Source organism: Clarias gariepinus, chromosome 27 (genome assembly GCF_024256425.1).
Source record: "Clarias gariepinus isolate MV-2021 ecotype Netherlands chromosome 27, CGAR_prim_01v2, whole genome shotgun sequence".
Classification (NCBI taxonomy): Eukaryota; Metazoa; Chordata; class Actinopteri; order Siluriformes; family Clariidae; genus Clarias; species Clarias gariepinus.
Window position 1 is genome coordinate 20364444 of NC_071126.1, and position 15233 is coordinate 20379676.

The 15233-nt window shown below is 34.6% G+C and overlaps 2 protein-coding genes across 2 annotated transcripts; one reads left to right on the plus strand and one right to left on the minus strand.

Annotated features, from left to right (window-relative positions):
* The first annotated feature begins 5432 nt into the window (after nucleotides 1-5432).
* LOC128514913 (uncharacterized) lies at nucleotides 5433-7411 on the plus strand. The gene is made up of 7 exons (XM_053488831.1): nucleotides 5433-5691; nucleotides 5787-6122; nucleotides 6274-6366; nucleotides 6582-6662; nucleotides 6844-6948; nucleotides 7078-7115; nucleotides 7292-7411. Exons 1-7 carry the CDS (start codon nucleotides 5640-5642, stop codon nucleotides 7409-7411), a joined length of 825 nt encoding a protein of 274 aa, XP_053344806.1. The 5' UTR covers nucleotides 5433-5639.
* Nucleotides 7412-11228: 3817 nt separating this feature from the next.
* LOC128514754 (uncharacterized) lies at nucleotides 11229-13252 on the minus strand. Its single transcript, XM_053488600.1, has 5 exons — nucleotides 13201-13252; nucleotides 12763-13107; nucleotides 12519-12611; nucleotides 12124-12161; nucleotides 11229-11948 (listed from the first exon to the last, which is right to left on the minus strand). Exons 1-5 carry the CDS (start codon nucleotides 13250-13252, stop codon nucleotides 11826-11828), a joined length of 651 nt encoding a protein of 216 aa, XP_053344575.1. The 3' UTR covers nucleotides 11229-11825.
* Between the last annotated feature and the right edge of the window lie 1981 nt (nucleotides 13253-15233).

Below are 15233 nucleotides of genomic sequence, written 5' to 3' on the forward strand. Positions count from 1 at the left end.
GGACGAGACATTACTGGTGTCACGTTCTGTAAAGATCAGCGCAAGACTCACCTTAGAAAAGGTCCTTAGAAATGTAGTCCCTGGAACCGTCTGCTCTCAAACACTAAACAAACTCACCGTACTGGGAGTACTGGCCTCGCAATGGGATGCAGTCCTTTTATTATTTTATACTGCAAACAACTTCAACTTAAGCAAATAAAACGAGGACGATTTATTGTGACAATAGTAAATACTAAGCAGAAAATGTTCCTAAGAACATTTTTGTACTATAACAGAACTCTTTTATACCCTGGTGCTGTGACTCATGTTCTAACAGCCTTATTCTACTAACCAATTAGCCGGTTCTAACCTTATAAGGTAAATACTAATGATTCACGCTGCGCGATTCTATCTCTACCTGAACTTAACACTAGCAGCAGGATACATATTCTTATCTTGAGGCTGGCTAACTGTCACTCTATAACGGGTCGTGCGTTAGTTGCAGACATCACGCCACACAGTTCATCTTGGGTATGAAGACCATCGCTGATAACCACAGTCTTGCAGATGTCAACAGCTTCCTTCTCCACATGTGTTGCAGCAATGTCAGGAGGTAGGATCTCCTCTCACCAGGCCTCTGCGCCTCTTCTTGAACCTCCGTCTTCCTTACCGAGCTGCGACTCGACCTGCTTGTTTATCTGACACATCTTTAGCCTAATTCCATACTGTACATCTCCTATAGTAAGCTGGGACATATGACAACTCAAAACATTGACCCTTTTCACAACAACACACAGACACACATTTTTGTCTCCTGCCTTACATTAAGATTTGCATGATTGTTAAAGTTTTGTATTTGACGGATGTTAAAGTGTAAACACTGCTTGGCCAAAGAAAAATAAAGTTGTACAGTTTAATAATTAGTCTGTTCATTATTATCTTTGATTATGGTACATTTAGTGTTGAATTGTTTTAACCAACTTGTGGAAAATCAACTTTACTTTATTATTTTTATTTATTAAATCATGTTTTGGCTTGAGATTGATGATGAGAGTCAGACGGCTCCATGAATTTTTCTCCAGCACATCCCAAAGCATTTCAATGGAGTTAATGTCTCGCCTCTGAGGATGCCGAATCATGTGCTTTCAGAAAAGTCACTGCCTCCAGAGGCTCGTGCAGTGGACACTATGAATGATGGGAGCATCACTCCATGTGCATATAGACTCATCAGACCACATGACCTTTTTCCATTTCTTAAAAATTAGTGGTTTAATGTTTAGAGCTGGGCAACTATACAAGTGCCACATTTGGACCAGATGTGATAATGATCCCTGAGTCTGAGCTGGACCAGTTCTGGCCTAAATTTACACAATCTCTACAGAACATATCTGTTTTGTCCCATTGTGCAAAAATAAACTGAGACAAATCTGTTTGCCGTGTTTGTTGGAGATTTTGGAAACGCCTGGGCCAGATCAAGGACAATGTAATTTTGCTTCTGTGTAAAATCTGGGACAAATATACTCACTCACTCATTTACTTATCGTCTATACCACTTTATCCTGTATTCAGGGTCACGGGAGGCCTGGAGCTATCCCAGGAGACTTAGGGCACAAGGCGGAGTACACCATGGACAGGGTGCCAATCTATAGCAGGGCACACACACATACACACACTCACACACTCATTCACACAGTGCAGCAATTTGGAAATTCCATTTAGTCTAATCTGGAGTGTTGGAGAAAACCAGGTACCCAAAGGAGCAGGTTCCTGGTGTACAATGTCCACTCCTTTTTAGACTTTACCATTGCTGTGGCGAAGTTATATGCATGTCGTACTTTACTTTTTGAAAAACAGTTACAGCAGCCACAAAGTTGGTGTAATCCTGGCAGAGCTTCTCCTTTCCGATTGTGAAATAGCTTAAAGAGAAAAGGACATTCCAGCTAAAACATGCTTTTGAAGCACATGCAGGTCACACAAGAATGGGGAAGCTGTCTAAGATAAACTGTAAGAAAGAAGTGCAATCTGAATGTTGAAGCTGAATGTTGCTTTCTTCCCACAGTACAAGGACATGCATATTAGGCTAAATAGTGTTTACAAATTGCTGTAGTGTGTGTGTGTGTGTGTGTGTGTGTGTGTGTGTGCATGCTTGTGTGCCATTTGATGGAGTTACATGGCTTGTGCCTTGAGTCCCCTGTCCCATGTCCAGAATAACCAGTATACAGAATGTAAGTGTAATAAATAGGACTAATTACATTACAAACAATTTAAGTTTTTGAAATGTCTTTTGGGTCAGACAATAAAGTTTTTTATTTGCATTCTTTTGTATTATTTATTTGGTGGATTAGTTACTCTTTTATCTTTCTCTATTTAAAATATGCACCAGCACACCCTTTTGCCATTATACAGCTTCTACAAGACAGTAATGGTAGATATTGTGCCAAATGTGTGGCCAGAGATTTTAAAGGAGGTAAAGTTTCTGTCAAAACATTGCCGTGACAATACACAAAAGAAGCACTTCTCATAGTGTCATGCAGTAATCCTTGCATATGCAGGTATATTATTGAACGTCATGATGTTTAGATAGTCTATCATGACAAGTGGTATACTGTAAGATGTACTGTATTTCTGTAACTGTGGCTTCTGAGATACAAATGATGGCATGAAAGTAAAGTGAAAGTGAACAACCAGCATATTAATTACTGTATGGAGAATTACAAGATTTCTTGTAATACTCTAAGCCAGTAGGTTTGCCACAGAAGTGTTTAATACAGTAGTCTTTTCTTTATAAGTTCTTCATTTCTCTTTGTGGGAAGAAATAAAACTGTCCAGTAAAGTATGATTCACGTTGGTTGTCTTGTGTAATACTGTCATAATTTTATTGAGCAACAGTGTATAGGTTAAAATATTTAAAAACAGATTACTCTTTAACATTTTATTTTAAAACAAAAATATTTATTAACTTTTCAAATATCTATATTTGTGTCATGGTGTGCGCCTGTGATGGGCGTGCTCCGAAATCTAATATTGCTCCTCGCTCACTCCCAAGTTCAACATTTTGTCATTTGCTGGCGTATTTTTCCACATTTTGTGGATTATTTTTCAAGAAATGAAATTCAGTGGGCAGTATGTAGATTTTCAGTTTCATTTTATTTTCAACCTTTTTAGATTCTTCAACATATTTCAGATACTGTACTAGATTCTAACTAACAGAAAGGAAAGTGAAAGTAGACCACGATAAGCAACAAGGTCCAGCATTCTTCTGAAAAATTTTAGATGCAACTGTGGCTCAGAGATGGGTGTTCTAAAAGCAAATGGCAACGTATATATTAAGATAAACAAAACAAGTGGAAAATATTTAACATCCCCTTTTTTATCTTATTAGAAAGTTTGTCTACCTTAAAGTTTTCAGAGATAACACAAAGTTTCATTTTAAAACTTAAGGTATAGAGATTTTAAGTTATAAAGAATCCCTAAACTCAATGCTAAATGAAACGAGCAGATCATTCAAAGAAGCTTTGCGTTTGAGAATTTGTGTCTTAAGATACATAAAAGTTTACATAAAAATGGAAAGAAGAATAAAAAAAACATCTATTTTATGTGCATAATTTCACCATTCTGTTATTAAATAGCGTGTGCAGCTATATAACTGTAGAAACAAGTCAAATGAGTGAAAGCTAATTCTAAATATTTCTCATTTGAACAGCTGTGTGTCGTTCCCTTTATTTACCAGAATGAGACATACATGAGAAGCTCTAAAAACCTGGTTTATTTCAGGTTGGTTATTATTGTCTTGTGAGAGGAAGTAAAGGTTATATTGGTACAAAAATGCTTCACTGCAGCTGAGGGGGAAATATAGTCTCAAGGGGCGATAAAGGAAGAGGGTACGCATCTCTCTCAACGTCTTTGGTGTTGTTCTTTGTAATGGAGTCATTGTCAGTATTACCTATGGACACTTTTCTCAAAGATTCTAATGAAGATTTACTATAAAAAGGTGTTCTGAGCTGTTCTTATTCATGATCTGAAGTCAATATTTTTACCATTTTGTTTTAATCACATGCATAGATGTAAGGAAAAGAATAGATTTCTTTTATTTACTTAATTGTTTGCAACTGTAGGTTAGTGGTCCTTACCAGACAATTATAACATAAATTATTAATATTACAAAGAGAGGCTGGCTTGTACACAATAACTGTGACATGTAAACTTTTGCTTTTTATGCTGTTTGATGTGTGTTTATTATTTATTTATTTTGTTGTTTCATTTTGTTGGTATTAATATTTTAATTTATAATTTTATTTATATAATTTTTCTATTTTTTTGTTTCATGACATTTTGTTTGGATGTCAAAAGTATAAAAAAAATAAATAGAATTAGTCATATTACTTTGACATTTATTTTGAATCCATTTATATTAAAATTACGCAAAAACAGTTTTAGGACAATAATAAAATGTAACATGTAACTACCACAGAATCTCTCTCAGTCTCTAATTCCCCATAGAACTTATTATGTACAGGGTCACAGGGACCCCAGGGGAATTGGAGCATGAGACATGCAAGCACTCACACACTGTGGGGAAGTTAAAAATGAAAATGAGCCTAATCTGCATGTCTTCAGACCATGGGAGGAAACCAGGGTACCCAGAGGAAACCCACCAAGCACAGGAAAAACATGCACACTCCACACACACAGACACAAAGTTAGGACCCAAGATGAACCCTTAACCCTCCACCCATGCCGTCCTCTTTAGAACTTCTAAAAAGACTTCTTTAAAGATTATCCAACAAAGTTCCAAAAAACTACAAAAAGTCGTAACATTCTGAAAATTTTCTACCTGAACCTGTTAGCTGAGATGATCCTTAACACTTTTTCACAAATATAACGTAAGTATTGTTTAAGTATAATGATATGTTTGATTATTTGCATTTGTTTCAGAGTTTATATATATATATATATATATATATATATATATATATATATATATATAACTGGTAATGTTGCTGTTATCACTGTCTTTAGTTAAACTTAGCTACATAGCTAGATAACAGTGTAGGTGCTGCTTTAGCAGGAATTGGCAGATAGTATTATATTATCGACCAGATTAAAAAAATAATCTGTTGTAGCACTTCAAAAGACAGACTAAGAAATAAACATGACACCAGACAGACAGCAGAAACAGACCAGCTCCCAATTTCGAATGCTAGGTGTTTGTATTTTGCAACAAGCTTGGCATAACCTGGAACCCTGATATAACAACTACAGGCACTCTTTAAAACAGAACACTTAAAAATAAGAACATAAATGAGGAAAAAGTAAACTAGCAGTCTTACAATCTGCATGAAACAGGAACAAAACCATTAGTAAAGCACAAACATCAACAGTACGTAGTGCATTAATCTTCATTAAACTTTTTCTATCAGAGAGGTTCCAGCACACAGGACTGATAGAGCTCCAGTAGATCATATCTGTAAAGTCATGTGACTCATCACAGCATCAGAATAGACAAGAATTCACTGTGAGCTTCACATCTCATTACAGCTAATGGACCAATCAAATCAGTCCACAGCTTCAAAACATCCAATCAGGCGTGAGTCTGGACCTGGTTTTCTACTGAACACACAAGTTCATTACCTCACTATCACTTTGTCTAAACAGGAACGATGATCACACTCTTTGTGGCTCTTTACTCTCTGCTTTGTCTCTGCACAACTGGTGAGGAACATTTTACACACTTTTATTTAAAATAGGAATGTTACATGTTTTACTAATTCATTAAAATTAAATATTAAACCTTTTTTTTTTTACAGGAAACACTTCTGACATCAAGGAGCTTCATGTGAAAACAGTAAAGCCTGGAGAAGCTGTAACTATGGAGTGTACCGTCAAAAGCAGAAGTAATTTAGCTTGGTACAGACAGAGTTTTCGAAAAGTGCCTCAGTTTTTGGTGAGACCGTACAGTAACACTCAGGGCTACATGTTTCCTGAGGGATTTAATGATAGCCGCTTCAGTGTTACTGTAAAGGACCAAAAGTTTGATCTCAACATTATTAAAATAAGAGAAGATGATGAAGGAGAATATTTCTGTGGATATGTGGAGGGAAATATACTAAAGTTCACATCTGGAACACGTCTGCAGTTTAAAGGTAAACAGTTTTACTCTGATAACCTGCTAATTCCAGATCAACACTTTAACCAGAATTATGTGTACATGTGCATTAAATGTTGAATATTTCACATTATTCATATTTAGTATAATTTCTGTTTATTTGCTGCTTTTCCAATTTATTTGTAAAGGTGAAGAGATGAAACCCTGTCCTACACCTGGAACACTTAACAAGAACACACACTCTGTTACACACCAGGGTTCGAACAGCAGTGCTGGAGAAGGTCAGAGTTTTAAACAAATAAACTTTTTTTACTTTCTATAAAATAATTTTCCATTGTTAATTTTTTTATTCTATATAGTTTTTTATTTATATATTTGAAAAAAAAATCAATTAAATAAACAAATTATAATAAACAAATTAATAAATGAATTAAGAAACTATTGTCAAGTAATATAATTTCTGTTTATTTGCTGCTTTTCCAATTTATTTGTAAAGGTGAAGAGATGAAACCCTGTTCTACACCTGGAACACTTAACAAGAACACAACCTCTGTTACACACCAGGGTTCAAACAGCAGTAAGGTTAAATTTTAGAAGGATGTTTAATTAAATAAACTTAATTTCTATTTTTATAACAGACTTTTTTGTAGTTTAAACATTTTCCTGATAATAAATTCTACAATATATATATATATATATATATATATATATATATATATATTTTTTTTTTTTTTTTTTTTTTTTTTTCATTTTTATAGATTCCACAAATTACAATTGGAATATTGTCTTAATCGTCTCCAATATATTATCTGTTATTGTAATTGTGGCTCTGGTTGGAGTTTTGTTTAAACATCAAAGAAAAGGTTTGTTTATTATTATTATTATTATTATTATTATTATTATTATTTATAAAGATACCGTAATGTTGTCACTGAAATGTGAATCTTTTTTCCATTCACATTTAATCTTTACTTGTGTGTATTATTGTTCAGGTTCTTCATCAAACAACCATCAAACTTCCACCAATCAGGTAATCCAGTCTTCTATTCATTGTGATTCTGTTCTGTTAAATAAATACACATCTGACCTACAATCCACAATGTACAGAGAATTTTAATAGAAAAGTATTTACAAAATATCAATGTTATTATTATATTTAGTATTTTAATCCGCTCTGGTTTATAAACGTCTCTTGTTCTTTATCAGGCTGATGATGAAGATGTCTTGAACTATGCAGTTGTAAATTTTGCTAAGAAACCTTCATCCTCCAGAACATCCAGAGACACGAGCCATCAAGATATTTATTCACAAGTTAAAACACATTAGATGAACCGAAATCAACCCTTCCTTGAAAAATAATAAAAAGTAATTATTTATCCAATTTGACAACAGATGTTTTATTTTAATTAAACTAACACATTTTATTGCTGTACCTTTTATAACAAACAATTATATACTAGTATACATTTCTTTTTTCCTGAAATCCTTACAGTTAGATTTTTCTTAGTATTTTCTCTAAAATAGTAAACCTTTTTTATATGTTATAAATAATCATTGTTGTAGCCAGTACAACAGTAAACATATTTTTTCCAGTTACTTAAAAATTTTAAGGGCCTTTAAGAGCCACAGGGCTGAATATAAAAATAAGTGGTTTGTAATTTTGTTATACTGTCTTATAAAATCCCAAGACTCATTTTCAAATCTCTGATTGTTACAAAATGAGAATATTTCTGGAACAATCAGATATTTGGTAATGTGTCTTGGGATTCTAAAAGCCAGTATAAGCAAAATTACAAATTTGTCGAGGAATGCAAAGATTGTCAGTTTAAAATTGTAATAAAATAAAAGAATAATAAAAATATTGTAAATAACAACAAATTTGATCTTAACATTATCAAAACATAAGCCGGGGATAGAGGAGAATATTTCTGTGGAGAGGTGGAGGGAGCTGTATTTTAATTCCCTTTTAAACCACTATCTCCATGCATTAAACAGCAACAATATAGAAGATAAGTGATTTAAGTCCTCCACCGGCTGTTCACAGCAACCCTCGACTACTTGTTTGGGTCTGTCAGTTGTATCCTGCAGTCTCTCCCACCACCTGATCCAACTCACTACCAGATGATCAGTTCACCACTTTGCTCCTCTCTTCACGCGAGTGTCCATAATGTACTGTATGGACACAGATTAGATGAAACAACTGTAAAGTCGATTATTTTTCTTTGGCTCAAGGCATTCTGGTACCAAATACTTATGACTTGCCTTGTGTTTGAACATGGTGTTTGTTGTGGACAAACCATAGTTACCACAAATGTTCAAAAACAATTCATTACTGGGTTTCAATCAGGCAGGCGGTTCCTTTCAATCACTCTCCTACTGGTGTCCCAGTCATGGCCATTGATGTCTTCCAGCAGAACAATGGAGTCTGTGTTTGGGATTGAGGGATATTCTCTCTCTCCCTCATCAGACTAGCCAATTAGGGTCATTTTTCAATATGTTATGCCACCCCCTGTTGTTAAAAGGATGCAACTGTCTGTTTCTCATCTTTTAGAGGAAGCATGTACATAGCGTTTCCCCTTTCTGGTTGGTAGCTGTTGTGTGATAAAGGAGACCTAACTTGAGAGTGGGAAATGGTCATTAAGTGAATAAATGATGTGAAAAAAATGCATTTAATTTAATTTAACATAAATGTGTAAACCTGTAGTACTAATTATTTGTTTCATAACTTTAAAGATCACATCATGCACACAATTAAGAGTTGGGGGGGGGGTGGGGGGGGTCTTGCTTGTCTGGTAAACATTCTGTGTAAAAGTACTCAGACTGCTTGCTGAGAAATGTGATTGGTTCAACTTGTCACCTTATGTTTTGCTTCAACAGTAGTGAGAATGCAAATTAGCAGACTTTCCTAGAGAGCACAAATGTAAATGTAAACAAGAGTACTTTTTAGAAGAAATCAGTAAAATCCAACTAACATTGTTCCTGTTTAAATGAAAGACTTGGGTCAATAATCATGTTGATCTGGAAGATGTCTATTAATTATAAATTGAACAAATGTTCATTATATATTACAGATTTATTTACATGTAATTTTATTATGGTAATTAACCTCATTTGCATTTTTAAATCTGCAGTTTAATTTCAATTTAAATAGTCAAAGCTCATAACTACTTTTTCTAATTTTAAAAGCTTATAGTTTTCATTAATCAATAGAAACTATACCTTTACAAATGTTTTAGCTACACTTGTGGGTAATTTAAAGTCATTACAATATTCACAATTTTCATCATCTTTTTTAAAGCTCCAAAACAAAATAAAACCTGAAACAAAAGCTTAAGTAAACCCCCCCCCCCCTCCCGTTATTATTTCAAAATAATTTGCCCCAGTGGTTACTTGACCATGAATAATAACGAAACAGGCTAAACAGGACCGGACCTGAATAAGGGCCCCACAAAAGCCTCAGAAATAAATTTATTTTGGTTTGTAATGACGGTGATCTTTATAGTTTCTGTTATTATAGAAACTGATAATAACTTCCAAGATAAAGTCTGATTATTTGTCAGTTTTTTTCCTTTATCTAATCGCCATGCTTGTGTTGCAAAACATTCACTCGAGCAAGAAGCAGAACCCCAGGCTTCCCTAGCATGCTTGATTTTTCTTATTAGCTTTTTGAATATTGTCCGACTTCACAAATATTTTAAATGAACTTTCCTGTACACAGAAAAGACCTTCTAGCACCTACTAAAGGACAAAGATGAGATACTCAAGCATCATGTAAATATAGACACGGTTTTCGTATAGCACCGAAAAAGATTGTAAAATTAGACAAATAAAACTGTAAAAATAATAACGAAATGGTGTTTAAATATTAACTGTATCACATTTAGAACCACCTAAAAGTAATGAACAGAAGAGGACAGAATGAAAACCAACCCAATGTTTTTTTGCTTATAACCCAGTGAAGTGAGCCTCAGCACAGCGGCTAAACTGTAAAGTAAATATATTTAACTTAAATTACACTTTCAGTTAGATGTACAGTAAGAGTGTAACTCACGGATGAAAAACTATTATACAGTATATGTGTCTATTTAAGCATGTAGAGAAGTTTGTTAGTGTAACAGAGAGACGGGGAAAAGCGCATCTCAGTCAGACTTTGACTTTTAACGGTCCTTTATTTTACAAAAGGTTCATTTTTTAAAATGACAAAAATATTTCATATAATTAAAATAAATAAATAAAATAAATAAATAGGCAAGTGTTTTAATTAATTAATTAAATAAATAAATAAAAAACTTTCAAGTAGCAAATTATGGGATAAAAAGCTTAGCATTGGGCCAGAGTGAGGAAATGAGGACATGATGACAAAAAGACAAAACAGAAAGAAAACATTGGTGAAGATACCGTGTCCAAGGCCAAAAATTTGACCCTTAAATGTAAGGCTTAAAAGGGAAAAAAAATCATGTTGTATACTCACTCTCACTCATCTTCTATACCGCTTTATTCTGTATTCAGGGTCGCGGGGACCTGGAGCCTATCCCAGGAGACTTAGGGCACGAGGCGGAGTACACCATGAACAGGGTGCTAATCCATTGCAGGGCACACACATACAAACACTCACACACTCATTCACACATTACGGGCGATTTAGGAACGCCAACGCCAACCTGCATATCTTCGGACTGTGAGAGGAAACCGGAGTACTCGGAGAAAACCCACCAAACACGGGAAGAACATGCAAACTCCATGCACACAGAGACAGGACTCGAGTCTGGACCCTGAAGGTGCAGGGCGACAGTGCTAACCACTACACCACCGTGCCGCCGGAATGCTGTATACTTTTGACCAAAAAAAAAAAAAAAAGTGTAGTAAGGCAAATTAGTACATTACAAAGGTTTTAAAATTTTGAAAAAACTTAGAGCAGTAAAATTTTTTTATTAAAATAATAATACATAGAGTATATAGTGTTTTAAAAACAACTCTCTCTTTCTCTCTCTCTCTCTCTCTCTCTCTCTATATATATATATATATATATATATATATATAAAATTAATTTTTTAAAATTAATTTCTTATATATTTTATTTTAACTTGTTCATAAACGTCTTGATGGCTCGTGTCTCTGGATGTTCTGGAGGATGAAGGTTATATTTTCTCTTTTTTCTTGAACCCCAAGGATATTTCACAGTGAGTGTATTTGGTAAAAATGTCTGGCTAATCCACCTAGCTGGTTGCAGTTGTGGGCAGAAACATGATGTAGAAAAATTGTCTTCTTTCCCTCATAAATCGTAAAATGCATTTCCGGAAAGGCAGCTACAACTTTAAAAAGTTATCAGCCGTCCGGTGAAAGCTACACAATGGGCGAGAGCAAACCTAATGTGGGCCTGAAGGCAGATAAAAAAATGACACCATTTTCTGACCCTTTTCCTAAACACTGAGTAAAAAAATATTTAACTAATTTAAATTACTTTATTTACCATATTTGGCTTCTTTATAAAAATCCCATGAGACAACAACAAAAAACATCAAATGTAAAAAAAAATAGGCATTCCTGTTGATGTAACTATTAGAATTAAATTACTGTTTCTTAAATAATTTGAATCATTACTTTATTCATTAAAATGTATTATTGTAACAGCCACCATGAAAACAGCAATAAAAAAAAAAGCTGACCTGATTTAAATATAAGACATTGCTTCCTGGGAAAAATACATCGTTTAACTTTGTTTTGATCCTGATTTTTTTTGCTATTTATTCATTTTAACTTGTGCATAAACGTCTTGATGGCTCGTGTCTCTGGATGTTCTGGAGGATGAAGGTTTCTTAGCAAAACTCACAGCTGCATAGTTCAAGACATCTTCATCATCAGCCTGATAAAGAACAAGAGATGTTTTTAAACCAGAGCGGATTAAAAGAATAAATATCATGATTACATTGATATTCTGTAAATATTAGATTTTTAAATTCTCTGTACATTGTGGATTGTAGGTCAGATGTGTATTTATTTAACAGAACAGAATCACAATGAATAGAAGACTGGATTACCTGATTGGTGGGAGTTTGATGGTTGTTTGATGAAGAACCTGAACAATAATACACACAAGTAAAGATTAAATGGAGAAAGGATTCACATTTCAGTGACAACTTTATACAGTAACTCTATAAATAATAATAATAATAATAATAATAATAAATAAATAAATAATAATTATTAAAGTAAACAAACCTTTTCTTTGATTTTTTAATAAAATTCCAACCAGAGCCACAATTACAATAACAGATATTATATTTGAAGCTGTTAAGGCAAAAATCCAATGTTTATATCCTGAAACAATAAAAACTTAAATAAATATTGGATGATTTATTAAAAAGAACATTTTTAAGTACATAATTATCTGTTATAGAAAATAAAATGAATTTTATTTGATTAAAACTCTTACCTTTTCCATCTCTGCTGTTTGAACCCTGGTGTGTAACAGAGTGTGTGTTCTTGTTAAGTGTTCCAGGTGTAGGACAGGGTTTCATCTCTTCACCTTTACAAATAAATTGGAAAAGCAGCAAATAAACAGAAATGATACTAAATATGAATAATGTGAAATATTCAACATTTAATGCACATGTACACATAATTCTGGTTAAAGTGTTGATCTGGAATTAGCAGGTTATCAGAGTAAAACTGTTTACCTTCAAACTGCAGACGTGTTCCAGATGTGAACTTTAGTATATTTCCATCCACATATCCACAGAAATATTCTCCTCCATCATCTTCTCTTACTCCATTAATATTGAGATCAACCTTTTGCTTATTGACAGTAACACTGAAGCGGCTATCATTAAATCCCTCAACAAAATCATACCCCAGATTGTTACTGTATGGTCTCGCCAAAAACTGAGGCACTTTTTCAGAACTCTGTCTGTACCAAGCTAAATTCTTTTTGTCCTTAACCCCACTAATGTTACACTCCATAGTTACAGCTTCTCCACGCTTTACTGTTTTCACGTGAAGCTCCTTGATGTCAGAAGTGTTTCCTGTAAAAAATAAAGTGTTTAATATTTCATTTTAATGAATTAGTTAAACATGTAAAATGACTATTTTAAGTTAAAGTTTAAAATGTTCCTCACCAGTTGTGCAGAGACAAAGCAGAGAGTAAAGAGCCACAAAGAGTGTGATCATCGTTCCTGTTTAGACAAAGTGATAGTGAGGTAATGAACTTGTGTGTTCAGTAGAAAACCAGGTCCAGACTCACGCCTGATTGGATGTTTTGAAGCTGTGGACTGATTTGATTGGTCCATTAGCTGTAATGAGATGTGAAGCTCACAGTGAATTCTTGTCTATTCTGATGCTGTGATGAGTCACATGACTTTAAATATATGATCTACTGGAGCTCTATCAGTCCTGTGTGTCTACACATAAACACAATACGATTAAAGTGTCCAAACTTTTGGATAGGCACTGTCTATGTTTATGCACATAGTATCAGTCAACAGTTTGGACACTACAGGGAGTGCAGAATTATTAGGTAAGTTGTATTTTTGAGGAATAATTTTATTATTGAACAACAACCATGTTTTTAATGAACCCAAAAAACTCATTAATATCAAAGCTGAATATTTTTGGAAGTAGTTTTTAGTTTGTTTTTAGTTTTAGCTATTTTAGGGGGCATATCTGTGTGTGCAGGTGACTATTACTGTGCATAATTATTAGGCAACTCAACGAAGAACAAATATATACCCATTTTAATTATTTATTTTTACCAGTGAAACCAATATAACATCTCCACATTCACAAATATACATTTCTGACATTCAAAAACAAAACAAAAACAATTTAGTGACCAATATAGCCACCTTTCTTTGCAAGGACACTCAAAAGCCTGCCATCCATGGATTCTGTCAGTGTTTTGATCTTTTCACCATCAACATTGCGTACAGCAGCAACCACAGCCTCCCAGACACTGTTCAGAGAGGTGTACTGTTTTCCCTCCTTGTAAATCTCACATTTGATGATGGACCACAGGTTCTCAATGGGGTTCAGATCAGATGAACAAGGAGGCCATGTCATTAGTTTTTCTTCTTTTATACCCTTTCTTGCCAGCCATGCTGTGGAGTACTTGAACGCGTGTGATGGAGCATTGTCCTGCATGAAAATCATGTTTTTCTTGAAGGATGCAGACTTCTTCCTGTACCACTGCTTGAAGAAGGTGTCTTCCAGAAACTGGCAGTAGGACTGGGAGTTGAGCTTGACTCCATCCTCAACCCGAAAAGGCCCCAAAAGCTCATCTTTGATGATACGAGCCCAAACCAGTACTCTACCTCCACCTTGCTGGCGTCTGAGTCGGACTGAACCCTCTGCCCTTTACCAATCCAGCCACGGGGCCATCCATCTGGCCCATCAAGACTCTTATTTCATCAGTCCATAAAACCTTAGAAAAATTAGTCTTGAGATATTTCTTGGCCCAGTCTTGACGTTTCAGCTTGTTTGTCTTGTTCAGTGGTAGTTGTCTTTCAGCCTTTCTTACCTTGGCCATGTTTCTGAGTATTGCACACCTTGTGCTTTTGGGCACTCCAGTGATGTTGCAGCTCTGAAATATGGCCAAACTGGTGGCAAGTGGCATCTTGGCAGCTGCACGCTTGACTTTTCTCAGTTCAAGGGCAGTTATTTTGCACCTTGGTTTTTCCACCGGCTTCTTACGACCCTGTTGACTATTTTGAATGAAACGCTTGATTGTTCGATGATCACGCTTAAGAAGCTTTGCAATTTTAAGAGTGCTGCATCCCTCTGCAAGATATCTCACTATTTTTGACTTTTCTGAGCCTGTCAAGTCCTTCTTTTGACCCATTTTGCCAAAGGAAAGGAAGTTGCCTAATAATTATGCACACCTGATATAGGGTGTTAATGTCATTAGACCACACCCCTTCTCATTACAGAGATGCACATCACCTAATAGTCAAGTCAAGTCAAGTCGCTTTTATTGTCACATCACGTACTGGTACACTGGTACCGTACACGTGAGTGAAATTCTTATGTGCAAGCTACACAAGCAATAGTGGTGTACAATTATAAGAATAAATATACATATGGATAATACAGAAGTAAAATATAGTGCAAGTGTTATTAAAGAAAAAAAAAAATATATATATATATATGTATGTAT